The following is a 23,210-nucleotide window of genomic DNA, read 5'->3' on the forward strand; positions in this document are numbered from 1 at the left end:
TCCCGGGCCGGGGTGCCGCTTCTCCAGTCTCCGCGCCCCCCCTCCCCACCCCCCGCCGCGCCGCCCCCGGGGTCGCCCCCTCCCGCCCTTCCCTTCCACTGACGCAGTCTGTGCCGCACCAGCTCTAACATGGCGGCGAGGCGCTGAGGAGCGCGGGGCGACGCGGGCCGCGAGCGGGGTGAGTGCCGGCGCCGCAGCCGGGCGTCGCTGGGGTCCGGCGCGGTCGCCATGCGGCCGAGCGAGGGCCGCGGCCCAGGCCACGGCGTGGGGAGCCGAGGGCTCGGGGCGGGTAGAGGTCGTAGCGCCGCGGGGCCTGAACCTCGGTCACGGACGGGGGTGGGAGCCCCGGCCCCTCCCCGGCCCGCCGAGGGGACTGTCCCGGCCCGGCCTGGCCGCCGCTCCGGGGCGGGCGTGGGGCAGCGGCGGCCGCCCGCGCCGGCTCCCCGCGCACACACGCCCCCTCACAAGGCCCGGTGGCCCATGTGCGGGGGGCGGGCGGGCCGCGGCCGGGGCGTCCGGCGCTTCCCTGAGGGGGCGCCGGGGGCATCCCAGGTGAGGGTCACCCCCGAGAGGAACGGGGGGCTGTGCGAAGCTGCGAGCGGGGCCCGAAGGCAGGCGGGAGCAGGAGGGGTAGGTGAGGCGGCGGACGGGGCCTGGCGAAAATTGGGCCAGGTGGTAGGGTCCGGGAGGGCGGGTATCGCCTCTCCGCAGCCGCCCGATCCGCGGGTCTGCCTGCCCGCTGCCAGCGCCCTGGTCGGTCGCTCGGGTGCTGCTTGGTGCCTGCTCGGGAGTTTGAATGAGTCCTTCCTCCTCCCCTAGAAGGCGAAGTAACCGGGCTGTCTGCGTGCCACATGTTCTCCTCCCCTCTGCAGGCCTCTCCTAGGGTAGTGGAGCCTACAGGAGCTTCCATGGCTGGCAGGAGGGTCCTCTGCCTCTCTCTCGTAAGGATTTCTTACGGCACTTCAGAGATTTTTACGAGTGATGAGTTTCAGGCTCATTTTGTTTGCAGCCACGACCAAACTCTTGTGTATATATGATCGTACTTGGAGTCGTTGAGGAGGCTTTGAAGGAGAGAGGCTTAGGAGAAAAATAGTTTATTGAAACTGTGGACAAAATAATCTATTGTAGTGCTAAATGTTGCCGTACAACTGAGTCACAATTAGAAAAGTGTCTTCTATAATGATGATAAAGAAGTCACTTTTGCTGGTAGTTGCCTAATAGTTGACTGGTTAGGTTAATTATATTTTAGTAATCATCTGAGACCTGTTTTAAGAGGAACATGAGACCATTTCTTTTGCATAAAATCCCTTTTCTAAGATGTATCCTTTCTTCTGAGAGAAGATTTTGTTTTTCATGGTTTTGGTCTATATTGCATGCAGAAGAGGCGGTTCTTCAGACAGGGATAAATGTTTTTAGTTTTGGTTGGGCTTTTTTTCTTTATCTATTCTCCCCCATTTTGTTTCACTAGTCTCATCTGTTAATGCATTAGGGTCCAGCATGACTCAAATTCTTAGTTGCTACCATGATAAAAATGGGATAAAAATGTGGAAATAGCATGATTTATGAAGCATTAGTTTATCTAAACTCACAGACCTTGATTTATAAATTTTTTAAAATTACTTATAAAGATTTTGGAAAAAGCATAGTTTCCTGTATATGAAGTAGATCTGAAGGGGAACATATATAGGATACCAACATCAATAATCGTTTGAGAGCACCCTTTGGGACTGTATTTCTTAATAAGACTGCCCATTTTTCCAGTCCTCTTCTGTGAAACAGAAACTTTTTTTTTTAAGTTAGCTAACTAGTCATCCAAGCTGTTATCAAAAGAAGATTTCCCCCCCCCTCCCCCTTAGGATCACAGAAGATCTGTGGATTATGAGGGAACTGGGAGTGAATAATACGTACTGCAGTGGAGGATTTTACTGTGCTGCAGTATGGTGTCTCAACTACCAGTTCATTCCTCCATGCCATGTGCATTTAGGAGCCATTTTCCATTTGGAAGCAGAGTCAGTGAATGCCAGGGAGCAAACCTGGCCATTTTTTAATGGAGTGAGTTTTAGGTAGGAGGCAGGGAAGGGATCTAGAGCTAAAGTAATAGAGAAAGGAGAACAGGAGAATAAAAGATGGTAGAACAGGTGATTTTTGGTTGTGGTTGGCAAATACAGGTCAGCATTAAGAACTGGTTGCATGGTCTGTTGCATTCTCATCTTCATGGTCCCTTGCATTCTCGTCTTCACCAACAGGGGTAGGAAGGGATTCCACTTCTGAAACTTAGTTTGGGGATCCTAATGGGTAAATGGCTTGGAGATTACACTAGACTCTTTAAAAGTTTTTTTTCTTTTCATACAATGTTAGAACTTGCCTTTTCTTAGCATTTATAAGTTTCAGAATATAATTTCATGGTTTCAGACCTATACTAATCCACTTTCTGGTTACAAATAGTAGAATCGAAATGGACACATTTCTCTGCTGCTTCCGGGAGAGCCATCTGGGCAAGTGCCATCAAAGGCACTTGTGCACAGACCTGAGAGAAAACACCTGTATTTTTTCACAAATCTTAACAGAAAAAAGTACTTTCTGTGTAAATTAGATAATAGAAAATTGTTATTGACACGTGACAACAAAGTTTTTTACTTGCTATTGACAGTAGCTGGTTAGATATTTTAACATTTTTTTCATTGTAGGTGTCTCTTTCCTAGGAAAATAAAGGACGTGATCTAGTAGGAAGCTGTGTTTCTGTTTAAATAGTTTAAGAGAATGTTGCTGTCTTGTCAGACGAACGTTATGTTCTCTCAGCTGAGATGTTGTAACTAGATGTGCATTCCTTATATGCTTGAGTACAGGAAGACTAAATTCATGTTAATAATTGAAAAAAATCATACTGAAAGTGATGTAAATGAACTATACAGTGTAGTAGTGTTAGTATTAATGCATATTTAGTCAGGACTTGCCTGAGGATGGTATTTTCTTAAATCTCCCTAAGAGAGGGCTCTTGCTTCATGTTCCTGGAAGACAGTGGTTGATATTGCCAGATATCTCAAGATTTATTTTTTTAAGGGGGGAAAAATACTTTATCTATAGTCCAAAAAAGACTTGTAGCATTATTCTAGAGAAAGAGACCTGATGGAAAGTGGCATCAGTTACTTTTTGTGTGGCAAAAAAGTTGAAAGTCTTTTTTGTGGTTAGCTTTTTCCCTCTATATACCATTAGAAGGAGCAGTCACATTGAAAACCTGTAATGTGTGATTTCTGATGATGAGTAGAAAGTCTTCGTGCATAAATTTCATAGACCTGTGTAGAACGCAGGTGTTCTCTTTTCTTAGAGATGTGTTAAGTCCGCGTGATTGCAGAGACAGCATCCAAAACCTGAAATGTGTTCCAAGTGTAGTACCTTATTCCTAAATCTGCTGGCAACAAAAATCCTGTGCTGCTGATTAGTAAAATGAAAAAAAAAAAAATTCTTAGTTGTCACTGTTGCTAATTCAGAGGTTTTTTTTATGGGGAAGGACAGAGGAGAAGGTGGTGGTGTTTGGAGAAAATGCTGAGGAAATGATGGAGATTGAAGGTTGGGCTGATTGGATTTTAGTTGTTCACACCTTCAGCATCATCCTAACACAAGTGGAAGCTCTGACACAGAAATGGAACTAGGAACAAAATTTCATGTCTCCTATTTTACAATCACAAATTCATTTCCAGTCTAATCCATACTGGAATGAGCATATAACATTTTTAGTCTGTGGCTCCACCATCACTTTAAGCTGATATGTGCTGCTGCCAAATCTTTTCTTGGAGGGGGGAGGAAAGGGTAGTTTTTATGCAACTAGGTGGCTACCTGCATGAAAGCTAAACACGTGGATGTATGAGCCCTCAGTTCTGGTATCAGCCCACATTTATATTGGCTTCAAGTGACTGGAACAACAGCCTTAGTGAATGTGATACATGTTCAGGATTCACTTTGTGCATTTGCATTTTCTGGACTCAAAAGTTTTGCTTAAAAATATATTTCTGAAGATTGCAGATGGCTATCTTTGCAATATAAATCAATGTAGTTTTGTCTTCCTGCATTTGTAGATGGCCTAAAACAAAATGCTAGTAATGTGAATTTATGTACTTCATGTCATTTGGACATTGAATGAAGACCATTGCAGAAGATAATTGTAAATTGATGCAAGGAAACAAATACAAAGACAAGGTCAAGGAGAAATTAAAAATAGGGGAGAGCTGATGATGATAGAGAATGAAGTGAAGGAATAGGACACAATATATATTTTTCCTACTGAATCTATGTTTGCTCCAGATCTGTTCTGTCCTTTGCAGGGACTGAAACAAATAGGTAGTCCCATGACCCATTCAGCATAGTTACAAATAAAGGGGTTTTTTTTCCCCTCATAAAACTGGGAAATGCTGCTGTATTGCTGCTTCCCATCTGCTCTTGTGAGATGCTCGACACGTTGATTCTTCAGTTGGTGTGTGTCTGTGAGTGCTTTCTAGCCTGTCTCAGTCAAAAGGAGATAGTTTGTATTAAACAGTATTACCAGATTCTTGCTAGCACAGGTAATTTTGAAAAAAATTCCCCAAGATGTATTTTTAAGCATGTCAACACATGTGAGTGATAATCTCTGGCAGAGAGATGCTTGTGAACAGTTTGGGATGGTTATCTTTTTCCATTGGCACAGATCATTTTGAAGGAGAACAGCTGTCTGCAGCCTGGCCATGAATTGGCCAGCTTTATCCTGCACGTATTTGAATGAAATAATGAGGCTGATGGAGGTGTGAAGGGATGTGAACCCTGACGGACACAGCTGGTGATGCATTGGTTATGGATGCAGCTGTTCTGATAAGACTTAAGTATTTTTTGTGTATTTGTCAGTAAATACAAATATGTTCTAAGCTGAACTGTAATCCCACTTTCAGAGATAAAACAAACAGGCCTCTTTTGTTAGATATATTGAAGTGGTGTTTTGGTTGGTTGGGGTTTTTTTTTTTTTTGACATAGTTTCTACTTAGACTTAATAAAAGGCTCCTCAGACAGGAGGTGGTTGAGAATGATGAATGGCTTGAACATTTCAGAATAGTACTTGGGGTTGTTATATTGTCCTTTCTTACAGAGTTTTGGAAGGCAGACATGAGCTGACTTTTCAAGATTGCCCTTCTGCATAGCACATTTTTGTGTGTATGTATAGTGGGCATTTTTGGGGTTGACCTTTAAGTGATACTCCCTTCACTACTAGTAGAATTCCATCAAGTTCACAGTTAAAAAATGCAAAGTATTGTGGGTTAAGAGTATTCACATTCTAATTGAAAATAAATTTGGATAAATACACAAGTCAGGTAAGCCCTGTTGTTAGCAGATGTATACTACTATTGAGCTTTACTTGTGATTTCCTGATTTTTTTTTTTTTTGTATTTTCAAATTGTTTGTTGGTTCTGTGTTTAACATTCATACCCCACATACTTGCTTTTAATACAGACAAGTTTTAAATTATCAGTATGTACAAGATTGTGTTTGGTATTAAATACTACAAATTAATAGTTTATGGATCATTTGTAACTTCATAGTTTTCCCTGTAACACTTCAGGAGATTGTCTGTCTGAATAACTGTGCAAAGGATACTTAAGTATATTGGAGAGGAAACACTCACTTGACTTCTACGTAGGTAAGATAAATGTCACTGATATTTTAGCCTGGTTTACTGGGCAACATCATCTTGAGAGTTAGGTATATTCACTTGGCCTGGTGTTTGTCCAGTCAGGGTGTTCGTACTGACCAGTTGACATAACTGTAATTTAGAACCAAATGCAGCTGGTGCTTAGGGGATATTATTGGAGGATTTAGGTAGAGTGCAGGGGACATAGGAGGTAACATTTAGAACAAGGGCTTATCTTAATTTGTTCCACTGTTCATGAGACAGTGTAGAGGTAGAAAACAAGTTGAGCAAAATTGGTGAGAATAGGGATTTTGGTAGAATTCTTCCTTCTCTCTCCCACCCCGTTCTCTACAAAACCAAGTTTAAAATTGACTGACGTAGGTATACTGACATTTATTTTACAATTTAGCTTTAGTCATTATCAATGTTTGAAATAAAAAGTGTCACATATTAAGATAGTTTGCATTTATTTTGGCTAAAATACAGTATATAAATGTTAAGGCAAACCTCTACATTTCTCAAGCAAATTGCCTGTAAGGCAGGAGTTAAATCCCTCCTCACTCAAGCCCTACAGCTAAATGTTTAAAGTTTGGGTACAATCGATCCATCAGTTGTGGTACTATTGGGCCTTAGATGTCTCAGTTCAGTTAAAACTCTCAGTTCTACCACCAAGCAATATTTATTGTAGCATTTATTCTGAGAGGTTTCCTTGGGGAAAAAAAATCCCCCCCGCCCCTCCGTGCAGCTGTATAGTCTATTGTGCTGCTGACAGTGGGAGCTGATGCTGTCCGTTGGCCGGTCTCGGTTCTGAAGGCAGTCTGTCCCCTCCCACCGGGCTCAGCTCCCTTCCTTTGCCCACGCTGCCACCTTCCTTGTGCTGCCCCAGAGTTTGTGCAGCAGCGTGGTGAGCTGGTCAGACTTCTGCTAACCCGGCAACATCAAAGTTCTCGGCTAAGGTGTTTCCTCTATTTGTTTGTCTGTGTGGCTACAAAATTTGTTGTACTAATAGAATTGAAATGGTACTTCAGGGAGAGGAGCAAGCAGACCCAGGCAAGGCTGCTGCTTTTGATGAATCTGGCTTGTGTGAATTAATGTATTCGTTACACAGCTAAGAGGATATCTAGTGAGATTCTGAATGTTTGCAAAGTCGCCTCATGCTAAAAATCACATGAATGATAAACTACCGAGTGGTGTTTAATTTAAATCAGTCCTGCATTGTTCTTGTGATTTTCACTGTGTAATCTTGGCAAAATGTTAGGAGTGACACTGAGCACAAGTAGAGAGAATATAGACTAACATGATTACACTGCTGTCTCTTGATTTCTTATAGCCTCTTGTTCATAAGCTGAGAGTGACAGATGGTGACAATTGAATTTTTTGAGGCTGTTCTGTGGCACAGCTATGAGCGAAGCTCTAAGAGAGATGTATGCAGTATGTCAGCTAGATTTGAGTAGTGTTTTCTGGCAATAAAAAATAATTAGAACTGAAAATTTATGGATTATATTTGAAATTCTGGAAAAGGTACTCCAGTCTTAAAGATCCTTTTGCCATCACTGTTTTTTTTCCCTTTCTGAAGTAATTCAGAGAGGATGGGGCTTCAGAAAAGGAAAAGAATATTGTGATTGTACATAATGTTGGAAGGCTGGGGATGCAAATGGGATTAAGACATTGCTTGGTACACAAAACTAAAGGGATTTAAATGCTCAAAGATAATGGAAAACTTGCATTAAAATTCTCAATAAAGATTCATAGAATCATTTACACTGGAAAAGACCCTTAAGATCATTGAGGCAAACCATAAACCTAACACTACCAAGTCTACCACTAAACTATGTCCCCAAGCACCACGTATCTCTTAAATACCTGCAGGGATGGTGACTCAAAAGCAATGACATAAAAGGAAGAGAAACTATAAAAAGCCAAAATAATTTCACTTAGCAGTAATTGTGGAAGAACTACATATTCGTATTTTTTTTCACATAGAATGGTTTGGATCCTAATTAGAGCAGCTCCTGATAATTGCAGTGACAGGAATCAAGGAAATGTATTCCTAAGACATTGAATGCTTGTCTTAACATGACAATATGTTGGTGATTTGTCAAGTTGTAACCATCATAAGTGATTTTCCACTCTTTGACCATTCTCTTTATTTGTGTCAAAAGTTCTGGTACTTCTGACTTGTGCAGTTACTACTCACCTATAGCAGCTGAAGTTCATCATCCTGGGCTATTCACCTTTCTGTGCTCCTAAACAAGCAGTATGTGCTCTCTTGAGCAGCTGTAGCTCATGTCCCAGGTAATTAATAGTAACGGAGATGAATTGAACTGAGTTGTGGACTGCAGCAGCTGATGTATTCCTGAGGAGAACAGGCCTGATCTGAAGCTGGTAACCCTGACCAGAGGGGTGGGTTGGCACGTGGAGATGGCAGCCTCCTCAGCCACTGAGCCTAACAGAGATTGCAAACGAATCTTTTTAAACAGTTGAAAGGCAGTTGTAAAAAGTTGTTTGAGAGCACTCAAGTTGTTTGATCTCAAAGCTGATTTGTTTTTTTCTTCTCTGAAGCTCATTTTACTTGGATATAGAATTCTAGGAGCAGACAACTTCTAAAAATAAGTATGTAAAACATTAGCAAGAAGACTTCCAAGCTTTATTATCCCCATACCTTACAGTATCTTTTCTTTCTGTATTTCCTCATCTGAAGTATGGCACTCAAGTTTATATTTAATACTATTGCAGTAAACATGAATAAATCACTCATTTGGGTCTACAAAACATGAAAATGACCTAAAATAGTTTGTGTTTTCTGAACCTTTAGAAATACTTATGTTTGCTTTTCTGCAGTTTTTGTTGTCTTTGTAAAATCTCCTATATTGACTTACACATAGTTTCACTACACAAAAGGAAAAACTAAATTTTATTTTCATTACTTACAGTATTGAAACTTTTGAAGCCATGGGAGTAAAGGTCCAGAGACCTCGTTGCTTTTTTGACATAGCCATCAACAATGTACCTGGTAAGAAAATTAAAATATCCATTCAGTAACATGATATTCGTATAAGATATATAAGAATAATACAAATACCAGTTAACTTCATAATAAGTATGGCTCTTTTTTTCTAGCTGGAAGAGTTGTCTTTGAACTGTTTTCAGATGTGTGTCCAAAGACATGTGAGAATTTTCGCTGCCTTTGCACAGGTTTGTAGATTTTTAATTTTATTTACAATTTTTAATGTAATACCATGTTAGCTAGCTTGATGTCTGTGTTATTTTTGCTGACGTTTTCTTACATATAAGTACGTAAAACATTAGTTCTTGGTATCTCTAGAGATTTAGCTGATTTCTCATATACATCTGATGTAGAATCAAAGCAGTTAGAGCTTTGGCTTAGTATGTCGCAGGGAGTATATACTAATCAACTTTAAATACGGACACGCTAAGCTGATTTTCTGTTACTAGCATAGATATTACTGTTCACATTATATAACATCATCCAGTCTTGAAAGGTGGCCAGTAAGAGGTCAACCCATGCAGACTTAACTTTTCAATCTTATGATACTTGGAGGTATTTGAAAGATATTGGTGGTATTCATTAGGTTTTGGGGTGGATTTTTTACTTCATTGTAATTTTTCTTTGGTGATGGAGACTGGCAATTTCCACTTCTATTGAAAGTCACATTATTTCTTGAACAAAATACTGAGAAGATTCTCTCCTGGAAGCATTTCCAAACAGAATTATTGTCCTGTGGACTGCATGCTTTTGTTGAAAATGCTGGCAGTTTAGCAAAGCTTAAATTTATTATCACAAGAACAATTTTGTGAATACATAAGTAGCATACATGCTTTCTGTCTTCAGCATTTTCTGCTTCCTTTCCTTCCAGCTCTGTTGTTTTTCAGGTCAAGGCTCTGTAGCTGTTGATACTGAATCACTCAGCAGTACTAACATGATCTGAATCAGGTGTGGGTACATAATTACATTCATGTCAAGTTAGCGAGAACACTTAGAGCACCATTCATGATGTCTGCAGGAATGTAGGTATTATCTGATATGACATTAGGTTTACTGGCACAAAATCAGGTTATCAAAATTTGTTAACAAATTTGAACCTTAAAGTGATTCTTTTTAATGGCTGTGAGTGTGTTACCATGTGACCATGGCATTCCTGATCTGCTATCAACTGCCCAGAAGATACTTTGCTGCTTTGATGTAGTATTTAAGAGTAATGAGGAAAATATATGGACAGTGTTTATGATACTGATCATCAGCAAATTAATCCAAATTCAAGTTTTGGTTTTGTTTTCCTTACTCATTTTTTGGGGGCAGTTTTGCAAAGTATACGATGTCATCTTTAAACAGGGATCAACAGCTCTGTGTTTTCCTGACATATCTATGTTAGGTATATGCCAAGTTAGTGGAACAAATACAGCTTCACATTTATTAAAGTTCCTATCAAAAGTGTTTTTTCTAGCTAGTCAGATCCATATGGAAACACCAGTCTGTTACAGGTAAGTTCAGAGGCAACTGCCCTTGACAAAAAGCTGCCAGTTTAATAGCCCAGAATAAGATTATAGGAAGATACAGTCCAGTTGTTTGCCAGCATTGAGAGGAAGAGATCCTTTTCCTTCCAGCATACTCCCACTGATTACCTTACTGATACCTTGAGGTTGGCTCTGCCATTCACAGGACCCACCATGAGCCATTCATCTTGCTAACTCAGCAGAGACCTTATCTATTTGAAGGTAGCAGGGAAAGTGAATAGTGTTGTAGCTGAAGCACAGAGTCTGCTTATGGGTCTTGAGCACCAGAGCTGATGTAAGAGAGAAAGATGGCAGTTGTAATCATGAGCAGGGGAGGGAATGAGATTCCTTCTCCTTCCCCCGCCTCTTTGTTTGTTTGTTTGTTTCTGTTATGAGCTTTTATGGTACCTTAACCTTACCATGTTGTAATTGAAGATCTGAGTGTTTCTTGCATGCTTCTGAGCAGTGCCGGTTATCTTAAACCTAAACTGGCTGTTTAATTTCAGTCAATCTGCATGGAAGAGCCCAGAGTTGTGTGCTGATGTCAGTAAGGAGTTCCTTTGGTATGCTGTATATATTCTGGTATACTGTAGAGACAGAAGGTAGTTTCTGCTCTGCTTTCTTAAATGCTAGTTTCTTGTTGGTATTACAGGTATGCATCTGCCTCACAAGCTGATTTTTCAGAACTTAGTAGATGATTAAGTGCTTATGTAGCACTTTTTTGTAGGGGAGATTGTACAGGTACAAAGAGTAATTTTGGTTTTTGTTCCTCCTCTTCTCCTTTAGGTGAAAAGGGTACAGGAAAATCCACCCAAAAGCCATTGCATTACAAAAGTTGTCTGTTTCACAGGGTTGTGAAAGATTTTATGATCCAAGGAGGTGACTTCAGTGAAGGTATGATGTGAATCTTTGAAGAAGACTTTAATGCTTATGTAATAGAGCATTGCAGTTCTGTGTAGCATCATTTCCTTATATTATTCTGTGATTCAGCTGCTTTTTCCCTTTTTTCTGCGTAAGAACCTTTACATGGAAACTTACATAATTAATAAACGTGAACTTATACACATGTGTGCACATACACATACTTTAGCTCTGTTATCTCAGTACTAAGTATTTTGAAAGGTTTAGATGTGAGTGTAAAATACTATATCTGCTGTTGGGAAATGAAGAAAAAAGGGACACTATAGCAGAATACATGGGAGAATACTTTCTTGTTTTCCAAGTTTGCTTTGGGACTACAAAGATGCATCTTGATCTTCTTTGCATATCCTGAAGAGTAAAGTCAGTGACCTCAGTGCAGTTGGATCAGTATTTCATATTATGAAACACCTTCCACATAATGTGACTATTTTAATCACTACTTTTAAGTTGTAACTGTCACTTTTCCTCTTTCAAGGAAATGGCAGGGGAGGAGAATCCATTTATGGTGGCTTTTTTGAAGGTAAGTTTTACCAGTCTGCCCTATTCTGGTGTTAAGCAATAACCTTTACATTCTGTAGTCTCTGTTCTGTAAACTTGAACTCCATTGTTTTTGTTAAAATTTTGTCTAGTCTTAGAGGCTTTTAACTGTCCAATTTAGATTATTTTACTTTTAACCTTTTTAATGAAAAATTAATTATTAATAAAATTACAAATTCCTTTGTACCTCTGTTCTACCAGATTTACATTTTATAACTGTTTTTAAACATACATTTTTGGCTTAGGGAGCTAGCTAAAGAAAACTCTTTTCCTTCCAGTGGGAAAGGAGAAAGGCATGATGGAGTCAGGTTTCCTTGCAAATGTTTATTTAAAAGAAAGCATAAAGCCCTGCTTTCCTCAACCCAAGAGGAATTAATGATAGAGGCCATTGGTTTTCTCACAGTCCTGGTTCTTTTTCAGTCAGTGTTGCAGAAGTACCTCTTCTGCACTCCAGTGTGTTTCTCGGCCTGTGTTTGTCCAGAATATATAGGATAATCTCGTGTGCTGCTTGGAGCAGTTTTTATATTACACCTAAAGCCATGTGATATCTAGCTGCCACCAGCTCCTCTCCTCGTCCCTACCACTCTTTCTTTTAACATTGGTTCTTGTCTGAGTTTGCAGCAAGCAATCAAAAGAATTATTCACAATTTTAGTAGGGCTAGGCTGCAATTTTATATCAGACCTTGAGTTGAATCAACAGTTTGCAACTACCAAAAGAGGGAGGAGGTCTTACCTTGCACTGATTTTCATTCAGATCAAACTTCCAGCTGATTCAGCTTGTTAAAATTCCCAAAGACTATTGCAGAAAAAAAAAAAATATTTATTTCCATATTAGTGAGTGGACCCAATTCAAGCAAGCATCAGAACCAACACAAGTGAGTAGCTGGGTTTGAGGAAATGCATGGTTGGGGGAGGTGGAAGAAGGAGCAAAATCTCTGTTTACCTTCTGGCAGTTGCATCTGTCTGACTCAGCCACAGTACAAAACAATCTGTGGGAGTTTTTTGCTTTTGTGAATCTCTTAACTAACTCACCAAGGATTAGATTGACACTTGATGCTATACCAGATAGCAACTGTACAGGTGACTAGAGAGCAAGTGGGACTGTCCTTTTACTGCCAGTGACACGGTATGATATGAAACGGCGTACAGATAGCATACTTTTCTTCTTTGTTAATGCTTGGTCCTGCCATCTGTATCTAAACAACATTCAGCAAACTTCCTGTCTGAAGAGTTTGGATCCCCCAACAGCCTTTACGAAGGTTTGCGAAAGGAGGGAGATCAGATAATCTCTTACAGATGTCTTAAATAAAGAGTAGTGATTACATTTCACAGCTTCATTGGGATTTAGCTTGAGCTGTTATAATGATTTGCTCATCAGAAGTAGAATTCATTCAAGTTAAACTTATTTTCTTAATGGCAAGCTTGATAAGTTCATTTGTGTGTCTGACAGACAAACAGAAGTTGTTTGGGATTGCTATCAAACTGGATACCCATGTGTATTAAAGAATAATAAACCACCAAAACTGCCTGAAAATGAGGCATTTCTTAATAGTTAATGTACAGCTAAAAAACTTCTGTTCCAAGGAGACAATGATCAGTATATGTAGAATAGAAAGAACAGCTTAAAATTATGTCTGTGCTAATGTTGGTAGGAAACAATCTCTTGAACAAGAATACTTTTTTTCTTTAGTATTTTTTTCCTCAGGCTGCAAACCATTAATTCATATTTCTCCTTATTAAACTGCATTATCTAGAATGGAAGGAATAATGTATTTTTAAAAACAGCTATTACTTTGAATCTTTTTAATACAAGTTTCTACTGAAGTGATTAGCAGATTTATTTAATAAGCATGTTTACTTAGATTATAGCATTTATCTAAGCATATGTGGTGTATTCAGAGTAACTGAAAACACTTTCTTTAGATGAAAGCTTTGCTGTAAAGCACAACAAAGAATTTCTCCTTTCAATGGCCAACCGAGGGAAAGATACAAATGGTTCACAGTTCTTTATGTAAGTATTGTACTGTCCTGAAACGTGTGGGTGCCTTGCCATTTGTAAGCTGTAAAGGTAATCCTTTTAAATGCTGAAGACTAGCTCCTGTGCAAACACTAAGTTGATGGTTTTTCACAAAGTTGCATGGAAGTAGCCATTTTCCTAACGAGCTGTTTAGAGAGCCTGACTATTTTTATCACTTTTGTGTTTAGTCCTTATTGTCTGTGTAGAGGAGCTTTTGGTAGCTTTCAGTAGCTGTGTTCTAACTTGGGCAGTAAAGCAAACCTGTTAGTTCCTTGTGGAATTCTTTATCAATTTCTTCTAATAAGTGTTGTCTGTGAGGAAGCCAAACAGCTTTGGGGTTTCTTAAAAGTAGTAGAGGGTTGTTTGGGGTTTTTTGTCACAAAATAACTTCCCAGTGCAATCTCATTTACAATTAAAACTTAAATTCTTAAAATCCATTGCAGTAGACTCTTCTTAAATCTAATTTATCTACAGAAAAAACATTATTGAAATACATCACTCTTACCCATGTTTCATGACCTTGATTAACATGGTGAGTTGTGGATGTCACTTAATCATTAGACCCTTATTTTGGGATTCCTGACTGTAATTATTCCAGTCTTTCACTTCTGCCATGGCTGTATTTGTATGCCTTAGTAACGCTAGTTCAGGGGAAAGCTGAGAGAAAGTCAGTTCTATGTCAAATAATCTGTACGTAGATATTTTTTTCTTCCTTTGATTTCTGATTATTTACTGATGTATAGAAGATTACTTGCAGTTTTCTTGCTCTGAAACAGTAGCCTTAATTTTTATATCTGTTTCTGGTAGTGTATATATATTTTTTAATAAGTAGAATACTCGTCCTATATGAGGATGCTGTCTAAAAATTTATGTGCATTTTTGTTCAGTAAAATGTGATATTGAAAGTAGTGAATCAAATAGGGTAGTTTACTGTATAAAACATACATATATTATTCTAAGTTTGTGTGCAGTTAAAAGTACCTCAGGTTTGTTCAGTTTTATTAGTTCCCTTAAAATGACTTTAACCTTTATATGTGTATATGACATGCTTCAAATGCTGACTGTTTTCCACTAATACTGACTTTGTTCTTCTCTTTAAATTAAAATCTGGAAACAACAGAACAACTAAACCTACACCTCACTTAGATGGGTAAATATATTTTTCTTTTATGTTTCTTTGGGAACTGCCTCGAGAAAATTAAGTACTAAGAATTCTTACTTTTGTTTAAATTCTTCAGACATCATGTTGTTTTTGGACAAGTCATCTCAGGTCAGGAAGTTGTGAGAGAAATAGAAAACCAGAAAACAGATGCATCTAGTAAACCATATGCTGAAGTACGCATACTGAGTTGTGGAGAGTTAATTCCAAAATCCAAAGGTAAAGTTGAACTGTACATTTACGTAGATGTAAAACTATAGATGCAAAATATGAGGTAATTTTGTTTGTTTTCTTCCCTGCTGGTTGCTTATAAAAATACCTAGAAACTTATTTGTGATGGATGGAGGGGCAATTGGTGAAAAGGTGAATAACATTGCAGTACAGTTTGTCTTCGAAAAAACTTAAAAGGTGTCAATGCAGAAGACGTTAAAGAAACGTCATACATGCTTTCTTCAAAGCTTCTCCTGTACTTGTTCTTTGTACTAGCTAAATTTTCGTACAAAGCTGGCAAGCACTTGTCCCGTAGAAAGTAGTGTGCTATGTTAAGATTGATGGCAGTCTGACTTTATTTGATAACTCCTGCTTTTTTTACAGGTATTGAACTTACTTCAAGTTTCTTTCAAGTAAATCTTCAGAACAGGCACTTAGGGTAGAAAAGCTTGGAATTGCCCTTTAGCAGATATCCTTTTTAAGTTACTATAAACTAGATTCTTAAACAGGAATATGACAGAACCTGCTTTTCTTTCTGGAAGGGATGCCCTGCTCTGCCATTGCAGAGCTGAACATGGTATTTGAGATGGGATGCTGCTTCTCCTACAGAATAAGGCTCAATCTGAGGTGTTGCTGTCACTCTGGAGAACCTCATTAGAGGAAGCCCAGAATGCATGTTTGGCAGGAACTATAATAGGGATCATCATGCTTTTTCATTCGTAGCGCCTTCTGCTGGTATGTACTGTGAAGGGTTGCACCAAGGAAATTGAAGCACAAGACAAGAATAATTGTTTCTTTGGCCTAAGGAAAATACAGACATTCAAGCCTGAGTTTCATAGTTTTTCCTCTCCTTTTTGATGCACTTCTGTGTTCACCTGTTGTGGTGTCTAGCAGAATGACTTTGGAGTCTGAAGTGATCTCTTCAATACCTCAGAACTCCAAGCAAAGTTATCTTACGGCTCCTGACTTCTCATAGGTTTCTAGAACTTCTTAGATTAAGTCACCCTGTGTGTTAGAACGTAATTTTGTTTCTCTGGGCAGTGCTCAGGAGTGTGGTACCTGTTAGAAAATGCACAGGTGGTGTAGATTAGAAAATAAAATAAATCAGTGCGGATACAGAATGGGTGAAGCTAGTGGGTGAGATACCCACTGTATATATGTCTTCCATGGTTTGCCACACTCTCTTTTTAGTCCACTCTAGAACACTTGAAATTGAATGACTAAATGAAAGTTTTGGCACTGAGCAGACTGATGACTTAAAGCCATTAGGCAGTGCTTTAAGGTACTTGTTATCAAAAGAGTGAATAAAATAAATAGAAAATGTTTTTTTTTCTTTAAGTTCTCCTGAAAGAGAATAGGCTTCTTGAAAGATCTGTCTGGTCCTACCCATTTCTCGGTGTACTTGTAACTCTTTGGCTCAGTACTGCTGAAATCCTGGAGGCTGCTTCCTGTGACTGGTCTGGTGTGCCACAGAGGGAAATTGATGCCAGGGTGATGGGTTAGCCCACTCAACTGACCGTAATGCACAGTACCAGAGAGTGGTGGGCAGCAGGAGCGTTTGGAGAACAAGAGGCCTTAGGCACCAGCATCAGGCAGGTGGAGAGCAGAGCTGAGTGTGGGGAGATGTGGGCCCTAGTGGGCACTAACGCAGAGCCAGCCTGATGAAGGTGCTGGCTGACAGACCATGATGGAGATCCTGGTGAGTGGAGAATCCTGCTATTGAAAGGAAAAGGCTGTCTGTAGCACCTGCGAAGGGAAATCCGCCGCTACCGTGAGAGGTTATAGTATGGCTGGAACTGTTTGCTAAATGCACAACATGGAACCACTGATGAGCCGTTCTGACCTGAGGCAGTGGAGATAGGAGGAACACTTTGTCATCACATCAGCAAGGAAATGTGTCAAGCTGCAGGCCAAAGCTGACAAGTGGAGAGGCCCTTGGACCTATCAATATATGGAAGAGGTCAGGGAATCCGTATAGGAGGAGCAGTTTCTGGGAGGTGAGCAGTGTCATGGAAGATCATCAACAGTCAGCTAACAGTGGAGCTGTTTGTAGCACATTATTATGGGAGGCAAAAGGGAACTGAATCTGTGAAATGTAAGGCAGTTACCAGAGGAGACTGCTTCTAAGAATTTGCTGTTAAGACAAAGAAATAAGGAGGTTGCCAGTGAGAGAAATAATGGTGAATTTCTGTGGGAGGGCACATTATGATAGCAGGGAAGGCTTAAACCACAATATTTATTGTATGAACTTGTCTGGTAGGTAACACGAAGGATTAGACAAGTCTTTATGGAATGAAAATAGAACTGATACTTCTTGAGTTTAGCAGGAAAGTCAAGATGGCACAAGCAGAAGGAATCACAGTAGAAGTTAGGTGCTTGGTATGAATGTTCTTTTATGTTAAAGTTGAGGAAAGGCAATTGGATTTTTGGGTATCATGATGAATATCCAGACGAAGTGGTTTTTGAAGGAAGCAAATCTACCTCTTTTGTATAGAAGAATTGGATTTATTTAGGGATGAGTAGATGATGACTTAACTGAGCCAACTTACTGGATGCTGTGAGAATTGAATGGTACAGTGATCACAATTATAATATTGCAGAGGCCTAGATTGGAAGCTTTCGCCTGGGATTTGAGAGGATAATCACCTAGGAAAGCGAAATACTTGTCATCTTTTCCTGTGTTGGTTTTTTTTTTGTTGTTTTATTTATTAAAGTTGGAGGAGTTAGTGAAAATGTACAAGAGAAGCTAAATTATAAAAAAGAATCTCTGGCCAAGTGGTATTATTTTTAGAAAATTTAGAAAAGTTCCAGGGAAAATCCTGAAAGCTCGGGGTGGGGAGGGGGGAAGAAGAAAGCTAAGTATTAAGATAGTGTTTAGAAAGGTCATTATGAAATAGCTAAGCTAATATAATTATCAAGAAAAACCATGGAACAAGTAGCTTTTTTCTTAAAGACAAATGAGAGTTTTATAGCAATTGACAAAGTTGCAGAAGGGGATCTAGTCAAACAAGCCTGCTTGTATTGTTTGAGATCGGGACTCTTTGGTTAATCAAAGGTATATCTGGGATGTTCAAGACTGTAGGACACTGACATTCTGATTCAAAAACAAACAAACAAACTGGCTTCATGCATTGGGCAGTTTTTAACAAGAGTCTCTAATGAAGATTTCTCATGAAAAGAGTGTTTCTAGGGGATTCTGTGCAGAGCCGTGCTAGGCTTGATTTATGATCTTCATTGATGTTATAGATGTCCCTGTAGAATCACTGTTCCTAAAAGTGTGCTTTCTGCAATTAAGGCAGATTATGGCTGCCATCATAATTCATCAAAGAATAGTTTTGTAATTAGGTCATTCTATCAGTGCAATTTCTTAAAAAAAAAAAAGGTATCAGTACAGATTATCAAGCACTGATACAGAGGACAAAGTTACACATTTAGGAATCATGAAATATATATGGAATAAGAGCAGTCTTAGAAAGTGGTGATTCTGGTAAGTAATGTCTTACCTGGACTTTTGATTCATGTATCCTCCCTTTCCCCTAGAGTACTCATTTTTTTTCTGCCAGCTTGTTGCACATTGTTGTTAGCCCTCTTTCCACAAGGGGGTTGCTATGAGCAGTTGTTTCAGACTTTTCTGTTCCAGATTATTTTTTTTCTTGGCGAACTGGCCACTACATACAAACTACTTTGGCTTCAGCCAAAACTGTTCAAAGTGAGGCTGGAGGTGGCTTGTTTTCCCTCTCTCCCCCCCCCCCCCCCCCTTTTTATTTTTCTTTTTTTCCCTTCCTTTTTCTTTCCCCCTTCCTCTGCTGTTGCAGTTGTGTGGTAGGTTGCTTGTCTACAAAACCATCTATGTCCAGAGACATTTGTGATACAGGACTTCTCACAATAACAATGTCATCTGATCAACAAGAATCAAATATGGTAGTGTTCCCTAATGCATATCTCTGAGGACTTAACTACTGTGTATAATTTTTGTTGTAAGAAACAGTGGGTCCTTAATCAAGCAGTGAAAGACATAATAATGGCAAATAATTGAAGCAAAATGCATGCAAAATATAAAAAAGACCAGATACTCTGAACAGCAGAGTGATTAAACACTGGAAAAAAGTATCAGAGGAAATACCTGTCTAAATGTCCTGAAGACTGAGACTGAGACTGCTGTAGTCCAACACAGGTTACTGAACTTGATATAAGGTAACTATTTGAGTGTCACTGCTGTGAATGACAAGATGACATAATCTGTTCTGACTTTTGTGCCTGAGCCTGAGTGCTTTCTGGCCAGGTCACTTCTTCATTTCAAGTCCAGGAGTCTGACATCGGGGGGCTAACGTAAGGCTTGCTCAGTCCATAACAAGCTGAGTTGTGGAGAGTGCTTGGCTGTACCATGCAGCATGACCATGTAATTCATGAAGTCTGACAAATACTATAGGTCACAGTGAATGGAGTAGGAAGTGATGTATCTATTTCAGATGTGGTCATAAGTTGAAACCTGATCCTGAACTTAATGAGCTGGAACAGTTGGACTGTAAATAAAAGTCTGTTTCCTTCTTGCTGACCTTCATGCTGCAGGATTGGTTTCATTTGTTGTTGTGATCTGTAATTGGCCAGCACTGGGTTGGTTCAGTATTCAAAATAGCACTTGCTGCTGGACAGAGATAGTTAGATGTCACCAGAAACTATATTCAATACCTCTTGCTAGATATTCTACCTTTGCCGTGTAAACAGTTCTGGGCTTTTTGGTTGGGTTTTTTCCTCCCCCTCATCGTTTCACTCCCTACCTGCCACATGATCTCCCAAATACATCTGCCATTGATGTTATTTGCTGCATGTTAAGAACCACATTATGATTGTTGAGGTAGTTGCTCGCTAACTCATCTCCATTTCTATCGATTACTTACTCATTTTAAAGTAGTAATGTACCTAAACTTGTTACAATAATGCAGTTAAAACTGTCACAATAGTTTTTGACACACTTAAAACAGATGCAGGAGGGAGAAAATAAGAGGAAATAACTGCATTATTGATGCCTTATTCAGACATTTCTGAAATTGAGCTTGGAGACATCTTGTTTTGTGTTGTGGTTTAAACCCGGCCAGCAGCCAGACACCATACAGGTGCGTACTCCTCCTCCCCTGCCTGGGCAATAGAACTGGAGGGGTAAAGGAGGACTCGTAGATTGAGAAAAGCAGTTTAATAATTGAAATAAAATAGTAACAGTAATAGAAAGTACAAATGAGTAGTGCACAATGTAATTCCTCACCACCTGCCAACTGATACCCAGCCAGTTCCCAGCTAGCGATCCCAAAGAAAACCAAGATCCCGCAGCCGCAGTTCTGGAAGTTAACCGCAATCCTGCATCCTCAAGGCATGTAGGAAACAGTATAGTGGCATATAGTGGTTTTTTGGAATGGCCAAAACCAAAAGTGTTGAATGGATGAGAAGCATTTGAAAGTGACTTGGGACATAGAAATTAGTTAACTTTTTTAGTATTTTTTGTGTTCATGGAATTTAGAGCTCAGGTGAAATTCCTCTTTTTGTTTGGGTGTTACCAGGCCTATATGACAGCAGGGTCCTTTGACTGAAATTAATTTGGAAACTGTTCAGTTTTCTTTTATAAATATGTACTTGTTACACTCTGTGAATGTATATATATTTAGACAATTTAAAACTGATATAAAACATTACCAAGATTTTTTTAATTAAATATAGTGTTTTAGTAAGGACATTGAGCAAAAGTTTGAGAAAAGGGACCAGGTACCTTGGTCTGGACTAACAAGGGAAGTAAAAAATATAAGACATCTGTCTTTTGGAAGCATTTTGCAAGAAGCTCTAAAAACATCTGATGAGAACCAGCTGATTTCAATCAGCCAGCTGTCCTAAGTAGATAAGACAACTTGTTAGTTTATACTGCACCCAGAAATGACCAGAAGAGTAATATAATCTACAAAGTACAAAGGTTGTGTTTGGGTTGGTTGTCAAGCTTTCATTAGTGTGTATCAAATGAGGCTTGTGAATAAAACACATAGAAGATGGCATGAAAAAAGTCACTGTAGAAGTCATACAGGTATGACTTGTGTCTGTGATGCTGATTTGAAAAGTTAATGCTATGGGATTAAATTTCATCCACTGTGCCAGTGAGGAGATTCAGTAATGTTAGAAGGAGAAAAAAGTATGCATAAGTGTATGACCACAAAAGGAGATATGAAGATTGTTTCTGCTGAGATTTTTCTGCACCATGTGTCTGATCTACTGTTACCTGAATTAAGTCCCAGCTAGTGTGCTGTCATCCAGGTCTTTTATCTCAGTCAATTCTTTAAGAAGCAAGTGTTCTGCATCACTCTGAAGAGGAAATCTTTCACCACTGTAGATTGACAGGAGTAAAATATGACAACTTCATGTATTTGAGATTTCCCTGTTTTACATTCAAGAACTATATACAGAACAAAAGTTACTATTAAGAGATGATGCTGTGAATGAGAGCTGAACTGTTGCTTTTCTGAGAAACGCTGACTCTTGTCCATTAGGAATCCATAACTGTCTGTCTCTGCAGTTGGTATAATACGTCCACACTTAACTTTGCTACTCTCAAGCATACCCAGTTATGTCCAGTTTCCAAGAGGCAATACTAAGTTCCCACAGCACATCATCTGTCATAAAGAAGCTGCCTGAAGTGCAACTAGAAGTGTGTTTTGGGCAACTATGGATCTGTCCCCACTGATTTTTATCATTCTAACCTAAATGAGATTTTTTTTTTCCCCATTAAAAGTTAAATTGGTAGGAAGTACTTGCTTACTATTACAAATAATGTATCCCTAAGTATTATATTAAGACTCATTATCCCCAAGACTCATTTTTATTCTCTGATCAGTTTAGCAAGGAATTTTATGTAAGTTTTCTTGGGTTTGATCATCCTTGAAAAATTGCTACCTCCCATCATGCAGTTTTGCAAAAATGAGAATTTGAGAATTTCCGCATTGAGCTCACATGATTACAGTCACATGATTGCAGTTACAGATACCTACTTCTAACTCTCAAGAGTCAGTCAACTCTAATATCCACAGCTGGAGAATATAGTATTGATAATTTCAAGAACTGATACACTGTTCCATTAAATAGCTGCTTGTGTTTTCAGAGGGGCATTTACCAGATCTGCTCTTCATAGAAGTGTTTCCTCTGCCTCAAGTTCTCTACATGAGTATCACCTTTTTTTTTTCCCTTCAGATCTCAAATCTGTTTATACAGAATTAAAAGAATTCACTTTCCAAATAACTGCATGCTAGAAGTTGAATAGCTGTTAATAGATACTTCTTAGTATTTGGTACTGCTGCCACTTTTAACTTTTTTTTCTGGACACCTGTAAGTGTGGTATTTGATCAGAAATTGCTAGCAGGGAATCCTGAAGTGGAATTTTTCTTCCCATCCATGTGCACAAAGTCAAGGCTGTTCAACAAGTAAAAAGCTTGATAATAACCTGTAATTCTTTGAAGTTCTTGAAATCATTCATCTTCTGACACTTGAGTTATAAATTATAATACCCAAGAGGACTGACTTTCTGTAGAGCAAGGACAAAAACAACCTAGTAGGATACCACATTTTTACCTTTTTTTTTTTAACAAGAGTTTCTCTAGTTAGTTGCCTTAATTATTTTATAACAATGATACACAATAGCTAAGTACAAATCACATCATCTTGTTGGGCACAAGTGGAAGCCGATAGAAGAAATGCTTGTCTAGACTAAACAGTTGAATTTCTCCATCTCTAATAGAAAAGAAAAAGATTTAGTCTATTCAGGGAGGCATCTTTATGTTTTCTGCTATGTGAAAACATTGTGTTCTCTGTCTGAATAGTTTTCAGATGCAGACAGACTGCATAGTCATAATCCTGTCTTCAGTGCCTAATGTTTTCCCTTACCTGTTTTGTGCAGAAGAGAGGGTGGGAGGTTGCATTTAAACTGCGTGTTATATTGATGTAGGTCAGATAATATCTCTGTAAACCATGAATTCTTTGTATACAGCAAGCTATTAAAAGCTTTGCAAAATAGGCTGATACTTTCAGCTAGGATTCATATGCAGTTTTAAAATTAATTTCTGTCTCTGATCCGAAGCCTGTTCTAAGGTCTTAAAAGGTGTTCTCCTAAAATATGGATTGTTTGTTGTGACGAGAAAAGAGCCTGTTTGGACATCAGTATTTATTTTTGGTAT

General features: G+C 39.1%; 1 protein-coding gene across 1 annotated transcript in view; it reads left to right on the forward strand.

Annotated features, from left to right (window-relative positions):
• The first annotated feature begins 49 nt into the window (after positions 1-49).
• Positions 50-23,210, forward strand: part of PPIG (peptidylprolyl isomerase G) — a 28,935-nt gene continuing 5,774 nt past the window's right edge. The window contains exons 1-8 of the mRNA XM_074829053.1: positions 50-178; positions 8,584-8,663; positions 8,771-8,845; positions 10,952-11,059; positions 11,562-11,606; positions 13,547-13,634; positions 14,761-14,790; positions 14,879-15,018. Coding sequence (XP_074685154.1) covers positions 8,603-8,663; positions 8,771-8,845; positions 10,952-11,059; positions 11,562-11,606; positions 13,547-13,634; positions 14,761-14,790; positions 14,879-15,018 — 547 coding nt within the window. The 5' untranslated portion in view covers positions 50-178; positions 8,584-8,602. The remainder of the gene's footprint in view (positions 179-8,583; positions 8,664-8,770; positions 8,846-10,951; positions 11,060-11,561; positions 11,607-13,546; positions 13,635-14,760; positions 14,791-14,878; positions 15,019-23,210) is intronic.

Source organism: Strix aluco, chromosome 6 (assembly GCF_031877795.1).
Source record: "Strix aluco isolate bStrAlu1 chromosome 6, bStrAlu1.hap1, whole genome shotgun sequence".
NCBI classification, from domain to species: Eukaryota; Metazoa; Chordata; class Aves; order Strigiformes; family Strigidae; genus Strix; species Strix aluco.